Source organism: Heteronotia binoei, chromosome 1, assembly GCF_032191835.1.
Source record: "Heteronotia binoei isolate CCM8104 ecotype False Entrance Well chromosome 1, APGP_CSIRO_Hbin_v1, whole genome shotgun sequence".
Taxonomy (NCBI): domain Eukaryota; kingdom Metazoa; phylum Chordata; class Lepidosauria; order Squamata; family Gekkonidae; genus Heteronotia; species Heteronotia binoei.
In genome coordinates this window covers 115,792,325-115,809,718 of record NC_083223.1, presented here as the reverse complement: position 1 = coordinate 115,809,718, position 17,394 = coordinate 115,792,325, and the positions used below count along the sequence as shown (strand labels likewise).

The 17,394-nt window shown below is 43.9% G+C and overlaps 1 protein-coding gene across 8 annotated transcripts in view; it reads right to left on the bottom strand.

Moving 5' to 3' along the window:
* The window catches only part of LAMA2 (laminin subunit alpha 2), a 900,941-nt gene that overhangs the window by 266,517 nt on the left and 617,030 nt on the right, over positions 1–17,394 (bottom strand). For all 8 annotated transcript variants that reach the window (XM_060239150.1, XM_060239173.1, XM_060239164.1 and 5 more), the window contains one exon: positions 6,753–6,989. In XM_060239150.1, coding sequence (XP_060095133.1) covers positions 6,753–6,989 — 237 coding nt within the window. The remainder of the gene's footprint in view (positions 1–6,752; positions 6,990–17,394) is intronic.

Sequence of the window (17,394 nt, the reverse complement as noted above, 5' to 3'; positions counted from 1 at the left end):
GTAAAGCAATCTTTCCTTCCCACGATCAACACAGTCAGCTAGGCCATTGTTGGTAAGAACCAACTATGCAATGTTGCTTAATGCTAATACAAACTTTGGATTCTCAGGGGAGGGCAGTATAAGAGTTGATAGAGTGCTCTCTGATCCTTTCTTTGCTCATTCCTGCTGCCCCTTTGTTACCCAGAATGCTACTCGCAAGATTCTTTCCTTTGGGATTCTTTCCTTATTGGATGCACTCAAGGTTTAGTATTTTGGGAGAGGGAGAAAAAGATCTCTCTGTCCACTTTCTTTACCCCATGCGTAATATTATAAACCTCTATCATGTCTCTCTTTACTAATCTATTTTCTATACTTAAAAGTCCCAGATTCTTTAGCCTTACTACATAAAAAAGGTGCTTCAACTGTTTGATCATCCTGGTTGCTCACTTCTGTACATGTTTATTTATTAAGTTAGATTTTTAAACCGCCCTCTCCTGTGGAACAGGGCTCAGGGCAGTGTGCAACCATATAAACATGTACATAATAAAATAATATTTAAAATCCATAATATAGTATACAGTAGTAATAATTTATAAGCAGTAAGATGGTGATGGAATTGTCAGAATATGCCACTGCCTTGTGGGGGAGGGGCAAAAGGGAGTGCTAGCCAGATGGGGAACCATCGCTGTCCTCAACCAAACATCGGGTGGACCATCTTGCATGCCCTGCAGAGCTGTATTAAGTCCTGCAGGACACGGATGTTGTGTGGCAGAGAGTTCCACCAGGTTTGGGGCAGGGCTGAAAATGCCCTGGCCCAGGTTGAAGATATCTCTCAGGCTGGGGACAGCCAGCAGGTTCTTATCGACTGAGCATAACACTCTTCAGGGGGAGTACCAGGAGAGGTGGTCCCGAAGATATGTGGGTCTCTGACCATTAAAGGTCTAAATGGTTAATACCATAACCTTGAACCTGATCCAGTACCAGAAGCCAGTGCAGCTCACAGAGAACAGGCTGGATATGTGCCATACACAGAGTTCCCATGAGGACTCATGCTGCTGCATTCTGGATCAGTTGGTGTTTCCTGGTCAATCTCAAGGGTAGCCCTACGTAGAGAGAGTTACAGTAGTTCACTCTGGAGGTGACCATTGTATGGATTACTGTGGCTAAGTCAGGATGAGACAGGTGGGAGGCAGTTGCCTGACTTGGCTCAGCTGGAAGGATGCCACTCTGGCAACGCTTCTGATCTAGGCCTCCAACTGGGATGATATTTTCATTGACTTATCTACTATGACCCTAAGGTCTCTTTCCCTTTCAGTCCCAGCAAGTTCAGATCCCATTAATATATACTTGAAGTTGAGAATTTTGTTCCAATCTGGATATGTATAGCTGGCAGCCCAAAGGTGCCCCAATCTTCACATCATGAAGTGATCATGAAAATCAGCTGTGTGGCTTGCTGATTAATTTCAATTTACTCTTAGGTCACTGCATGTACTTCCCAAAGGAACTGTAAACACCATCAGAGATACAACCAGGCCTTGAATTCAACAAGAGCTCACAGAAGCGTAGCTCCTGAATCTTTCTGATGCCCCCCCTCTTCCTCCCCACCTACCTTGTCCATTGAACAGTAGGTGCAGCTTTATAACAATCTCTGGATTAGGAGAGCAGACAGACAGCAGGAGCTTTGCCATGCCCCCAGCAGCCCTTATTAACCCCTGGAGAAGCCCGTGCCACCCTTTCTCCACTTCTTATGTGATTTTGGGTGGCAGGTGGCTTGCTGGCCTTTTGACCGGGGGGGGGGAGGGGCGGGGGAGGCAGCCCAGCAGAGCCCCAGGTGAGCAAGGCCTGCTTGGGTTGGCTGGATCTCTAGTCAGCCCAGGCAGGCCTCACTCGTCCTGGGCTCTCCTTTCTTGTGTCAGGTTGCTTTTGGCTGTGGGGGCATATGTTATGCTAATAAGCTCTATCACCTATTTTTCTACAAGACAACCCCTGGATACAACAGAGCTATTGCATAATCATTAAAGGAAGAAAGAAGGAATTTCAAGAGACTATGATTTTACCATTTGATATTACAATGTCACTTCTGTAACAAATTCACCACTTGTCTGCAGACATAAAATAAGGAGAGCCAAACACATAAACTGGGATAATCAAAGGGCCAACTTTATTTTCACGGCTCAAGTAGGCTTGCCAATCCCCAGGTCCCAGCGGGGTTTTTTTCGCTTTCCCAGGCTCTTTCCCGCCCCCAGTCAGGTGGCCGGCAGGGGGAAGCCCCGCCCCCAAAGCCACCATGTATCTTTTTACCTCCGGAGGCTTCCTCTTCGGAGGGTGTGTCTGTGTTACTTTGAAGAAGTTGGCTGCAACTCATGAGTAGGGATGCCAATCCCTCGCCAGAAACAGCGGGTGGGGGGGGGGAGAAGAGAGGGAAGGAAATGTCTGCTGGGCACTTCATAATTCCCTATGTGGATATCAGTTCTCATAGGGTATAATGGGGAATTGATTGGGAGGTATCAGGGGCTCTTGGGGGTGGCTGTTTTTTAAGGTAGAGGTACCAAAGTTTCAGTATAGCATCTAGTGCCTCTCCTCAAAATACCCCCCAAGTTTCAAAACGATTGGACCAGGGGGTCCAATTCTATGAGCCCCAAAAGAAGGTGCCCCTATCCATTATTTTTTATGGAAGGAAGGCATTTAAAAAGGTGTTCTGTCCCTTTAAATGTGATGGCCAGAACTCCCTTGGAGTTCAATTATGCTTGTCACACCCTTGCTCCTGGCTCTGATCCCAATGTCTCCTGGCTCCAACCCCAGAGTCCCCAGATATTTCATGAATTGGACTTGGCAACCCTAGGCTCAAGAGAGGCCTGCAGAGCACATAGGCCAAAAACCCATTCCAGAGTTAATTGCAGTGTGGGCAATTGGTGGGATGCAGAAGAGTCAGGCCTCCTCTGTTTTGTGCATCCCTGATCTTACTGGTGAGACCACCCAGGCCCCCAGGCCTGAGCAATCACATGGGTATGAATCATGCTCCTCCTTGCCAAGTGCTTTAGTGCTTGAGGGAAGTGTGCCACATCCAATCCCCCTAGCTGCAAAGTATATGGGTCAAGGATATCGGGACCTATCAAGGGGTTCCTGTTCCAGGTCCATGAATGCACCAAAGCTCCAGGCTTCTGTTTGAGGGTTACCCCTTCATCTTTCAAACTGATGCCTCAGTGTACTCATCTTAGTTGTACCGTGTACCACTGAAGCAACATTTTCCAGCTTAAGGTAGGTCCATATATACCCACTCCCTTGAGCTACCCCCATGCCCTGTTTTAATAGCCGGGCATGGGCATTGGCTGGCTCTCCCTTCTCTTCAGCAAGTGACAAAACCTTACCTACTCCTACCAGCTTCATTCAAAGGAGCAGATGGAGTGGCCTTCTTATACCTATAAGCAGGGCCATGTATCTTATAATGCCATTGCAACCTATTTACTGATTTTATTTAATTATTTTATCTCGCCTTTGGTTCAATACTCCCTCTAAGCTGTGTAGACTTGTGAGCAAAAATTCTGCTTTGCAAGCTACTGGCATTAAACTTGTAAGCTACTGCATAAATTAGTTTGGTCTGGGGCTATTTTTCCTGAGCTAAAACAAAAATGTGTGAGCTGGAGGTTAAAAAAACTGTCAGCTACCTCACACTAGCTCAGCTTAGAGGGAAAACTGCTTTGGATCCTACTGCGCTATAAGGCAATTAATCATAAATAAAAAAATAATGCCAATTAAAATATAAGGAGTATTCTAATCATACCACACAGAATGAACCAGAAAAGCAAGCTACCTGTGCAACAGGAACAAGATTAGAGCTGCCAAGCCCCCCGGCCGAATGGGGATTCTTCCATCCTGGAGGTTCCCAACCCGCCAGCCTACATTGGGCTGTCAGGGGGAACCTCCCTTGACATCGCTGGCCACTCTAGGCATTTCTGGGAAAACTCTATGGTTTTCCCAGACACTCTAGAAATTTGGGAGGGAAAACTCTATGGCAGGGGTGGGAAATGTCCGGCTTGAGGGCCATTTATGGCCCTTGAGATCACTTAGTCTGCTCCTCGGGGACTGCTGGGCCAAGTGATGTGGTGGCCTCCCTGGGGCCTGGTTGCCTGGTGAGGATCATGGAGCCCAACCGTGTTGTGAAGCAGCCTCCCCAAGGCCCAGCTGGCTGGCAGGGATCACGGGGACCTGGCCATGCTGTGTGGCGGCCTCCTTGGGGACTGGCTGGCCAGCCAGGATCACTGCGGTGCCTGGAAAAGTCACGGTCACAGTTCAGGTAAGTTTTCCCCTCATTTCTTTATTTCCCTTTCTTTGTATTTCTTCCCCGATTTCTTTGTTTCCCTTAATTCCCCTTTCTTCCCCCTTACTTTATTTTTTCTTTTAATTTCTTTCTCCTATTTCTTTATTTCCCTTTCTTCCCCCATTATTTTCCTTTATTACTCTTTCTTCCCCAATCTTTCTTTCCATTTCTTCCCCACATTTCTTTATTTCCCTTTATTCCACCATTTCTTTATTTTCCTTCCTTTCCCACATTTATTTCCCTTTCTTCCCCCATTTTTATTTCCATTTATTTCCCTTTCTTCCCTCCATTTCTTTATTTTCATTTATCTCCCTTTCTTCCCCCATTTCTTTATTCTCCTTTCTTCCCTCCATTTCATTTCTCTTTCTTTCCCCATTTCTTTTTCCCCCTTTCTCCCTCCCTCTCCTCTCTCTGTGGAGCCTGTGTGGTGGGCATTGTGAAGGACTGCTGCTGGGGTATGTGGGTGCCTTTAAAAGTCTGCTGGGAGCAGCTGCAGTTTCCGCATGAAGGGAGGGGTGGGAGCCAGCTACCACCAATTCTATTTGCATTTGATTATCCCAGATGGTGTGGCCTAATATACTAATGAATGTGTGACCTAATATGCTAATATTAGGGGATATTGTCTAATATACCAGGGGTGGCCAACGGTAGCTCTCAAGATGTGTTTTGCCTACAACTCCCATCAGCCCCAGCCAGCATGGTCATGTAATATACTAATGCTGATGTAATATACTAATAATATACTGCAATATACTAATGCGTTCCTGCTGGGCTTTTTCTTCAAAAAAGCCCTGGACCTAGCCATTTGCCTAGGGCAGTGGGTTGAGTGCGCACGTGCGTATGTGCCAAATTAGATTCTCCCCACATGACTTCAAATAGAAAAACAATAATTTACATTAATTTTACTGCCCTGGATCATCCTCCTTTGGCAGAGCACTGTTTTTTAAGTTTGTTTGTTTAGTAGGCTTATATTCTGCCCTTTCCTGTAGATGGACTCAGGGCAGATCACAACATATAATAATAACAATAAAACCTACAAATCAAAGTTAAAACACCACATTAAAATTAAACAATAAACAGTAAAAACAATAAATAAAATCTACCATCAGCGGAAAGGGCACAGCTTATCAAGTAACCAGTTATAAAGGTAGTCCCCTGTGCAAGCACCAGTCGTTTCCGACTCTGGAGTGACGTCGCATCACAACATTTTTGCGGCAGACTTTTTACAGGGTGGTTTGCCATTGCCTTCCCCAGTCATCTACAATTTCCCCCCAGCAAGCTGGGTACTCATTTTACTGACTTCGGAAGGATGAAAGGCTGAGTCAACCTTGAGCCGGCTACCTGAACCCAGCTTCTGCTGGGATCAAACTCAGGTCGTGAGCAGAGAGTTTGACTGGAGTACTGCAGCTTTACCACTCTGCGTCACGGGGATAGGCCCACATTAAATGACAGTAATAGCTATAGGACAGCACTGCAGGTGGGCACAATGTCACCACAAGGGAGGCCAATGATGGAATAGTAGGACGCCTGCTGCCTCAATAGTACACCTGGTGGAACAGCTCCGTCTTGCAGGCCCTATGAAATGGCAGTAGTTCAGGTAGGGCCTAGATCTCCACAGGGAGCTGATTCCACCAGGCAGGGGCCAGGGCTGAAAAGGCCCTGACCCTAGTTGAGGTGAGTCGGACATCCTTAGAGCCAGGGGTGGTAAGGAGGTGTTGCGTGGCCGATCTCAATGACCTCTGGGGCATATATGGGGAAAGGCAGTCCCTGAGGTATGTTGGTCCCAGACCACATAAGGCTTTAAATGTCAGCACCGAAACCTTAAAGCGGATCTAGTACTCAATAGGTAGTCAGTACAGCTGGTGCAGAACTGGCCGAATGCTTGCCCATAAAGGCAATGCAGTTAACAGCTGTGCTGTTAACAGCTGCAAGGGTAAGCCTGCATACAGCAAGTTACAGTAATACAACCTGGAAGTGACCATTGCATGGATCACAGTAGCTAAATCCTGGGAGAATAGGTAAACTGGGCTTCACAACTAATTAATCATTATAAACCGAGGCTGGAACAGCTTTTCTTTGAAAACAGCAAGTGATTAATTCAGCTCACAAAGCACAACACACACAACAGCCCAACAATATCCCAACTTATGTACCCTCCAGACATTGCCTCCAGTCAATCATCTTTTAATACTATATACAATGTTACAAGTGTCCCAAAAGGCAGCCAATCCAAATGTCTGTTGAAGGCCCAATCAGGACAGTTCCCTCCAAAACAATCTCTTTCCTGATTGGTGATTGGGCAAAGCTTAGAGTTTTTAGGAGCCTAGCTGAAGGCTCAAGCTCTGGCAAGACAATATACAACATTAATATTTAATTTCCTTCTTGAAGCTACATGAAAGACACACACTGGAGAAACAGAAGAAACAAACACAAGTAGCTACTCTTTTTTTCTTACCTTACAAGTGCATTGTCCTGTGTGATCAGCACATGAGCATTTTTCCATTTCTGAATCGCAAGTATGTTGCTCAGTTCCTGCTGTCAAGCATTCACAGGTAATGCATTGTGGATAGTTTCGATATCCCAGCCTGCATTCAGTGCATTTATCCCCAGAGAATTCTGGGCGGCAGAAACAGCAGCCAGTATCAGGGTTACACTGTAAACTAAGGGATCCAGCCACACTGCAATCGCAAGCCTATGGTGGAAAGAGAAGATTTTAAAAATAGCATTTTTAATAAACTTTTAATTGTAATCATGACAACTCAGCTTTCTTAAGCATGACAGAAATTCGCTGCTGATTCTGTACAAAATCATATCAGCACATTAGGCAACTAGTTTGTGTAGACTGAAAAATACACAAGTATACACCAGAGGTGGCCAAACCGGTTCAGGAGCCACGTGTGGCTCTTTCACAAGTATTGTGCAGCTTTCGAAGCCCCCACTGCCCTGCTGGCCGGCTTGGAGAAGGCATTTGTCTCTTTAAATCACTTCTCCAAGTAAAGCCAGCCGCCAGCTTGGGGAATGCATGTAAAGTTAAAGTTGCATTCTTTCCACCTCCCTCCCTTGTCTTGTGGCTCTCAAACATCTGATGTTCATGTCTTGCAGCTCTCAAACATCTGACATTTATTCTGTGTGGCTCTTACATTAATAAAGTGTGGCCACCCCTAGTATACACCATGTATCTAAAGCACTGGCTTTATTTCTTACACATTTGATTGCTTAAAGGTCATATGTTTCAGATGAAGTTTGTTGTCTGAGAGCCATGGGTTGGATACAAAGGAGGGCTGGACCCTTCCCTCTCTCCTGTAGTTCCTTATACTACACAAAAAGCTGCTTCTAAGTGCCTCAGGGCCTGTGGAACAGTGCAGGAGGCTGTAGCATGTGTGGGAGAACTGTGGGAATCATGGACACTTCCTTAGCCAGTTTGGTGTAGTGGTAAAGTGTGTGAAGTCTTATCTGGAAGAACCGAGTTTGATTCCCCACGCCTCCACTTGCACCTGCTGGAATGGCCTTGGGTCAGCCATAGCTCTGGCAGAGATTGTCCTTGAAAGGGCAGCTGCTGTGAGAGTCCTCTCAGCCCCACCCACATCACAGGGTGTCTGTTGTGGGGGAGGAAGATAAAGGAGATTGTGAGCCACTCTGAGATTCAGAGTGGAGGGCGGGATATAAATCCAATATCTTCTTCTTCTTACATGAACACCGGCTGTAGTCTATTTCTGAGCCCTTTTCAATGTTCTGGTTTGCTTTTTGTTTTGGTACATAGTTCAGATTCTTAATTTTATTATTTATTTATTCATCTAAAGAAAATAAACAAAAGTAAAATCATATTGCAGACATTTGTTATATAAGCTACTGAGTTATGTGATTAATTAAAGGGACCCATAAATCTGTAAGCTTGTAAATTAACATATATTTCCTTAATTTTCTCTATCTATTCTTGGATATTTGGAGCAGTGATCTGCTTCCAGTACCTTGCTAGTACAATCCCGGGCACAGAAATTAAATGTAAGAAGATATTGGATTTATATCCCGCCCTCCACTCCGAAGAGTCTCAGAGCAGCTCACAATCTCCTTTACCTTCCTCCCCGACAACAGACACCCTGTGAAGTGGGTGGGGCTGGAGAGGGCTCTCACAGCAGCTGTTCTTTCAAGGACAACCTCTGCCAGAGCTATGACTGACCCAAGGCCATGCTAGCAGGTGCAAATGGAGGAGTGGGGAATCAAACCCGGTTCTTCCAGATAAGAGTCCACACACTTAACCACTGCACCAAACTGGCTATGATTACTATCTGATCACCATCAGGACAAGAATCCGCCTATATTAAAGATAGCACCATAGAATGTTTTTTATAATGTTTTAATTGTAATTGGATTTTATTGGTTTTTAAATTGTAAATGTAAATATCTGAATTGAACTACCTGCGGTCTTTTAGGGAACCTTGGAACCTAATTTAACAAGAAAACTTCTGGCCTTAAAGGCACTGCCACCTGACCTACAAATTCCATCTTCTCATGAACCTTTCCCTAAAACTTTACTACATATGGATAAAATGAAGGGTGTGCAGGCCCAGCGCTGAGGCTTCCAGCACCCCAGGCCAAAATCTGTCTCTCGCCCTCTCTTTCTCTTTTTTTAATAGACTTTTGAGCACGCAGCCCAATGACGTCATGATGACATCATCAGGCTGCACGGGTAGGCCCCCCTATTCTTGACTCTCTTCCGCTTTAAAGCAGGAGAGAGCTGGGCACCCCCCCCCGACCTTGCTGTCTGAGTACGCCCACTTTCTTCCCAACATTGCGGAGGCTTTGCAAACCTCTGCAAGGTCGGGGAGTTAGCAGCAGCTGGACGCAGTGGGAGAGGGAGCGCCTTTTGGTGCCCCTAGGCCTGTGGCACCCCAGGAAGCCACCTAGTTGGCCAACTCCCAAGCGCCGACCCTGGGGGTGTGCAATTCTTTTTTTATCAGTATTTTCTGGTATTATTTATTTAATTTTAAAAAAATTATTTACCTTAAATTTCTATCCCACCCTTTCCGCAAGCGAACTCAGGGCAGCTAACAGTCAATTTAGATATTTACATTTACAATTTAAAAACCAATAAAATCCAATTACAAATAAAACATTCTAAAAAACATTTTATGGTGGTGTCTTTGATATAGGCGGATTCTTGTCCTGATGGTGATCAGATAGTAATCATAGCTCTTTAGAGATGTGGGGTGGCAATCTTCTCCCGGGTCAGATGTTAAATGCCTGTTGGAGCAGTTCTGTCTTACAGGCCCTGCGGAAGGTGGAAAGATCCCACAGGGCCCTTATAGTCTCTGGGAGGGCATTCCACATTCCTGGTATTGCCACCGAGAAGGCCCTAGCCCTTGTGCAGCATTACCTGGCCTCCTTTGGTCCAGGGATGGGCAGTAGATTTTGTGCCCCTGAACGCAGTGCTCACTGGGGAACATGCGAAGAAAGGCGGTTCCGTAGACAGGCAGGCCCCCGACCATAAAGGGCTTTAAAGGTCAATACCAACACCTTGAAACTGACTCGGAACACAATAGGTAATCAGTGCAGCTCTTCCAGCAATGGCTGAATGTGCTCCCAACGAGGGAGTCCCATTAACAGCCGTGCTGCAGCGTTCTGCACTAGTTGTAGTTTCCGCGTCAGAGTCAAGGGTAGCCCCATGTAGAGAGCATTACAGTGATCTATTCTCGAGGTGACCTTAGTGTGGATCACCATTGCTAAGTCGACATGCTCCAGAAAGGGGGCCAAAGATGGAAAAAGACGGATCTGGTAGTGGCTGCTACCTGGGCCTCCATTGTGAGAGAGGACTCCAGGAATACTCCCAGGCCCATTGGACCAGAAAACAATGCAGAATTCCAGAAAAATCCCAGATCCCAGTACTAGTACAGTATTTGGATCTGGGATATTTTGGAATGCCCAAATTTTGGGGGTCCAATAAACCTGAGAAGGAAAAAAAGGGGAGGGAATGCACATCTGAGGCTGTGCTGACAGAGAACAGTCTGTTCCCACCAGCACAGTTAATACTCTGACTAGCATCTCCTGCAGCCCCATTTAAACAAGGATGCACAAGGAACCACCCCAAGGTTGTCCTGCCGGGATGTGACTCACTCCTTCCCAACACAGCTGATCCACAGGGCTGGCTTCTCCTGCAGCCCCGTTTAAGCAACACAGCATGAAAAGCCTGCCCAAAGTTGTGCTGGCAGGGAGTGATCTCAGGCTGGCTTCTTGTGCAGCCCTGTTTAAAGTGGGATGCATCAGAAGCAAGCCTGGAGTTGTGCCAGCAGGGAGAGGTCTGCTCCCTTTCCTTGACAACATAGCTGATCCTCGGGCTGGCTTCTACAGTCCCATTAAACTTTAAAGGAAATGCAGTAGAAGCCCAACAAACAGCTGAGGAGTGGAAGTAATCTGCTCTAGCCTCTGCACTGTTTTTCAGATCTACCCAGTAATCCCCAAATATATCCTGGATTTTTGGGTGATTCCCCCCCCGCAAAAAAAAAAAAATCCCAGATACCTTTGGGATGCCAAATTATTCTTAAAAAATAAAGATAAGGTATTTTGGGGTATATTTTTGGCTCAGGTAGATCTGAATGCACACCCCTAAATAAAACCTGTTACTAGCAAATTACAATACCAAGACTGTGTGGCACAGCCAACATTCATCATGGCTGATTTTTTTGAGTGAGATAAACCTGATGAACTATTTCTATTTTCCTTAAGCACTAAATATATAGTAAATGATAGACAAAGCCCCATCTGCTGGCATTGAATCATAAAATCCTAAGTGACTTCGAACCTGTTTATGTCATATTCTCAAAGCTATTGTTCTGACTATATCATAACACCCACAAAATATATTTGTATTCCTAGCACAGTAAGAATTTTATTGAAACTTTCATATGCGGTTGCCAAATCCTATCTTGGCTGTGGCAAAGGATTCCTCTAGCATGCCCGAAGTGTGCCTAGCATGATGACATCACCCAGAAGTGACATCATCATGCCAGGCATGTCGCACCGGAGATGCTCTAGGATTTGTGTTAAAACTATGTTACCACTCTATGGTACCACAGAGTTTTTTACCCTGAATGCTAGAATGTCCCTGGCACAATGATGTCACTTCTGGGTGACATCATCACACTGGGCACATTGTATGATTATGGAGTTCGTTAGTGGTGGGGTTCCCCCGAGCAGTCCGTTCCATATCTAGCTCCTTCCACAGTGGATATATGCCTGTTCCTCTGTATTTCCACAATAAGAACATAAGAACATAAGAGAAGCCATGTTAGATCAGGCCAATGGCCCATCCAGTCCAACATTCTGTGTCACACAGCGGCCAAATATATATATATATATATATATATATATATATATATATATACACACACACACACATACACACTGTGGCTAATAGCCACTGATGGACCTCTGCTCCATATTTTTATCTAACCCCCTCTTGAAGGTGGCCATGCTTGTGGCCGCCACCACCTCCTGTGGCAGTGAATTCCACATGTTAATCACCCTTTGGGTGAAGAAGTACTTCCTTTTATCCGTTTTAACCTGTCTGCTCAGCAATTTCATCGAATGCCCACGAGTTCTCGTATTGTGAGAAAGGGAGAAAAGTACTTCTTTCTCTACTTTCTCCATCCCATGCATTATCTTGTAAACCTCTATCATGTCACCCCTCAGTCGACGTTTCTCCAAGCTAAAGAGCCCTAAGTGTTTCAACCTTTCTTCATAGGGAAGGTGTTCCAGCCCTTTAATCATTCTAGTTGCCCTTTTCTGAACTTTCTCCAATGCTATAATATCCTTTTTGAGGTGCGGCGACCAGAACTGCACACAGTACTCCAAATGAGACCGCACCATCGATTTATACAGGGGCATTATGATACTGGCTGATTTGTTTTCAATTCCCTTCCTAATAATTCCCAGCATGGCGTTGGCCTTTTTTATTGCAAAGGCACACTGCCTTGACATTTTCAGTGAATTATCTACCACGACCCCAAGATCTCTCTCTTGGTCAGTCTCTGCCAGTTCACACCCCATCAACTTGTATTTGTAGCTGGGATTCTTGGCCCTAATGTGCATTACTTTGCACTTGGCCACATTGAACCGCATCTGCCACGTTGACGCCCACTCACCCAGCCTCAACAGATCCCTTTGGAGTTCCTCACAATCCTCTCTGGTTCTCACCACCCTGAACAATTTAGTGTCATCCGCAAATTTGGCCACTTCACTGCTCACTCCCAACTCTAAATCATTTATGAACAAGTTAAAGAGCATGGGACCCAGTACCGAGCCCTGCGGCACCCCACTGCTTACCGTCCTCCACTGCGAAGACTGCCCATTTATACTCACTCTCTGCTTCCTATTACTCAGCCAGTTTTTGATCCACAAGAGGACCTGTCCTTTTACTCCATGACTCTCAAGCTTTCTAAGGAGCCTTTGATGAGGAACTTTATCAAAAGCTTTCTGGAAGTCAAGGTAAACAACATCTATCGGGTCTCCTTTGTCCACAAGTTTGTTTACCCCCTCAAAGAAATGTAACAGGTTAGTGAGGCAAGATCTTCCCTTACAGAACCCATGCTGAGTCTTCCTCAATAACCCGTGTTCATCAATGTGCCTACTCATTCTGTCCTTGATAATTGTTTCTACCAACTTTCCCGGTATTGAAGTCAGACTGACTGGCCTGTAATTTCCTGGATCTCCTCTGGAACCCTTTTTAAAGATGGGGGTGACATTTGCTACCTTCCAGTCCTCAGGAACAGAGGCAGATTTCAATGAAAGATTACAGAGTTTTGTTAGAAGATCCACAAGTTCAACTTTGAGTTCTTTCAGAACTCTCGGATGTATGCCATCCGGACCCGGTGACTTATTAGTTTTTAATTTGTCTATCAGTTGTAGGACCTCCTCTTTTGTCACCTCAATCTGACTCAGGTCTTTCAACACCCCTTCCAATATTAGTGGTTCTGGGGCGGGCAAACACTTCTCATCTTCCACGGTGAAGACGGAGGCAAAAAATGCATTCAGCTTCTCAGCCATTTCCCCATCCTCCTTCAGTAATCCTTTTACCCCATGGTCATCCAAGGGCCCCACTGCTTCCCTGGCTGGTTTCCTACTTCTAATATATTTGAAGAAATTTTTATTGTTGGTCTTTATGTTTTTTGCAATATGCTCCTCATAGTCCCTTTTTGCCTGCCTGATCACAGTCTTGCATTTGATTTGCCACTGCCTGTGTTCCCTTTTATTAATCTCACTTGGACTGGTTTTCCACCGCTTAAAGGAGTCCTTCTTACCTTTTACAGCTTCCATTACTTTGTTTGTTAACCATGCTGGCCTCTTCTTATACCTGTTTGTGCCTTTCCTAACTTGTGGTATGTATTTTATCTGAGCTTCTAGGATTATAGTTTTAAATAGTCTCCAAGCTTCCCCAAGGGTTTTGACCGTATTTACCTTTCCTTTCAGTTTCCTCCTCACATGCCTCCTCATCTCAGAGAATTTACCCCAGAAGCTGGAGACTTACTTTAAAAAAAATTAAAATAAAAACTTGGAAATCAGTAAACCTAGTACACATATTGCTATATTGTTGTATTGATATATTCATATGAGGAAAGTGATTTTTTTGAAAAGCCCCCCCCCCCAATAATGGGACAGAAACAGTCACTGCAACATTCAAACCTCACTGGAGTCCAGAAGCCCACCAGCCATTTTCTTTCTGCCTTTGGTGCTCTGCTGCCTTTGATGCAGGAAGAGAAAAGCCTCCAGTGGGGACAATGCCAGCATGTTAAGTCCAGGGCTGGCTTAATCTCTTTCCCTTCTTCCCTGCTCCTGCTCCCTCATGAGGTGGGGGGGAGAAGACTAAGAGAAGACTAAAGCAATGGCCCCAAATTTTCAGGAGCCCTCCAAATGCTGAGAAAAAGAAATCCCAAACTGATAACAACATTTCTGAAAAAATCAGGAAAACAAAAAAGTGCCCTACCTGAAATCCAGGTCCAAAATTATTACTTTTTTTCAAATGCATATTTCTAAACTGAGCTGGCAAAGTTTTTGAAAATATTGCTGGAAATTTAGTACTTTGTTCACATCAAAATCCCATCTGAGTGATTACTGGCAACAACTCAAGTAGAATTTAAAAGAGTAATTTGTAGCTTTAGTGACCTGGTTTGTACATTACTCAATACCTAAGACTACTCACAGTTAAGAACCGCCTAGACAGCTGCTGCTATAGCCTATGAATTAAAACCTTTTTTGGACCAGGAAGCCTGCACAGTAAAGAATGCCAGAGGATAATGCCTACTGGGCAAATTGTTCGCCATATGCAGAGTAAATTACAATCAAATGTAATGTTTGTTTTGCAAGGAGGCAGCCACATGCAGTATTCTCCTGCCAGTGAGTTATGATGGGCTCTGAAAGCAGTGCTGCTAAAAGCTCAAGTAGAGAGGGGGCACTCACACCTTGCCTTGGACAAATTAGTTGCAATGCATTAAAAGGGGAGACTTGGCTGACATATCATTATTAATTTAGAGACTGCCACAGCAGCTGTCATACTAATGCACTCATATAATAGACAAGGCGAAGACAGATAGAAGAGATCCCAGAGCAGAAACAGGGGTCTTCACCCCTATTAAGCTGCTTTGCAGAATCCCAGTGATATGTGTGCTGAAGAAAGGCAGAGCTTTCTTGAGAGGAGCTTTGCAACTCAAAATAAATTATTCTGCATTAACTAACTGGTTTGAACTACCGTGAAAAACAGGCTTTTAAAAGAGAGCATGATAACATTTGATTGCTTGCATTCAGGTAACACACTCTGAAGAAAACTGCAGCAATTAAGCTTCTTTATATCACTGTTAATGATACAGTACTTTATAATATGTAAAGAGGTTGCAGGATGATGATGATGATGATCTTTCTCAATAAATAGGTCAATTTGATTCTAATTCTGCAAATTAGTAGCTGGGAGTGAGAGAAGTTATCTTACCTGTGATCACATCAAAATCAGCATCAGAGGCTTTCACAGAAGGATGATGCTCCATGTAGCTCTCACTGCCACTAGGAATGCAGAGGCATTCGTTTTGGCAACTTAGCATCCATATAGCAGTTTTGTCCACACTTTCTTTGCCTCATTCCCTGCAGCTACTTCATCATCACCCCAGAGGGTATTTTTTTAAAAAACCTGGCAACTCCTGGATTGTTACAGCACAATAATTGTCATGATCTGTTGCTACAATAGACTGGCTTCTTTTTTAAAGAAAGCCTCTAGCCCTCTTCCTTGTAAGGAAAAAGCTTATGTACTTAAACTAGGAGATCATGGCAATAGCTCATTATAACATTATTGCATCTATGGTTATCTAGCAATATTGATTTTTAAAAGTCCAAAAAAAAAAGCCCTCAGGTGGAATGGGGGCATGGTGGCCATGGGGCAAGGAATATGGGGCCAATATTGGCAGAACCTTTCAAAATGTGTGCCTCCCCATTTACATGGGCTGGAAAGGGACTTTTGACTGCAGTTGTTCAAATTCAGTTGACTGCAGTGGTTCAGTAGGATCAAATTCCAGAGTGATTGCAACAAAGCAAGGAAAAACACAGAGAGTAGACAATTAGAAGTTGAGACTGCAGATGCGCTGGAAAAAAGCAAAGCAAAGCAAAAGCTTCATGTGGAAGCAACTGTTATGCCCATTAAACCACAATGACTTTCACTAAAATTGGTTCAGGGCACACTTCTTTATATAATATATGCTTAACTTACAGAACTCATTATTTCAAAAGGTACAGTAATGGCCAGATGTTAGAATGAACAAATACGTGGGACACAGATTTACATATAGCAGGCCAGTTATCCCATCTGTTGGACACAAATGCAGCATATGCATTTTGCAAATACATAAATAACACGAGGATTAAACTCAGAGCTGTCATCCATGATAGCAAAATGGATTCACCATGTTTATTTGATTTACACATTTGCGCCCTGCCTTTACTAGCAGAAGCTTGAGTTAAAAAGCATGAGGTTGATTTTCACAATAACCCTGTGAAACAGGTTAAGTTGAAGGCCAATTTATGCCTTAGGCTGAAAATCTGTGATAGTTTTTTTTATTATGATGATTACCATAATGACACTATGAATGGCTGCCAATTTATCTGGCATAGTGGGATGGGGATGGAGTTGTATTGACAGAGTGTATAACTTAAAACATTCTCTTACATTCATTAAATAAGTAGTAATCTGAGGCAATCTTAGCTCGTCCTAGCAGAAAAAAAGACCTTTGTACTGAAAAAAAATTCTCTAGTTGTACTGCAAACTATTTTAGTTATTCTTCACAGTAAAATTATTTTAAACAGTTTCTTATTCCTTTAGTTGATTTCTCCTTGAAGTTTTCCCAGTCAAAATCACATACATAATTCTACAGTTATCTATCCCAAGGGCCGGGGAGAGCATAAGCTTGGATTTTCTCTTCTGCAGAGCAAACAGCACCTTAGAAAAGTGCTTCTTATTGGGAAAATAGCACTGGGAAAGAATTAACTATCACCATTGTTCAAACAGCTTCAATTTAATATATATGTTTGTGGAGATCAATGATCGATCTACTACGTAATTCTTATTTTGAACCTGGAGAGGCTTAACTAGACAAGCTGATTCCCCACTATTTTAAAGCTTCATGTAGCAGCAATGGAGCCCACCACCTATTTATATTTGGGCCATGGAAGAGGAGAAGGGGAGTCTAATACTCTGCCCTCCCACCAATTTAATTGTTGGAGCATTCAAAATTCTGTATGCTGCTATTGCTGCAGGAAAAGAGAGAAAGTACAAAGGGACTTGTTTTGATACAGACAGGAACTTTAACTTAATACATTACCTGGAATTAACAAGAATAACATATGCAGAGGATCTAAGCCATGCTACATTTAAGAAGCCTCATAGTATGGCCAAAAATGGTAATTTAGTAACTTTTCCCCTGTATATACAGGTTCCTCACAATCTGGATTCCTAAAGTAAATTTTACACAATTTGTGCACAATCCAGCTCTGATGAGAAGATACCGTTGTATTCTGGTGAAATCCTGAACAAAGTATGAAGAGCTCCAGAGCTTTTTTTTGTAGAA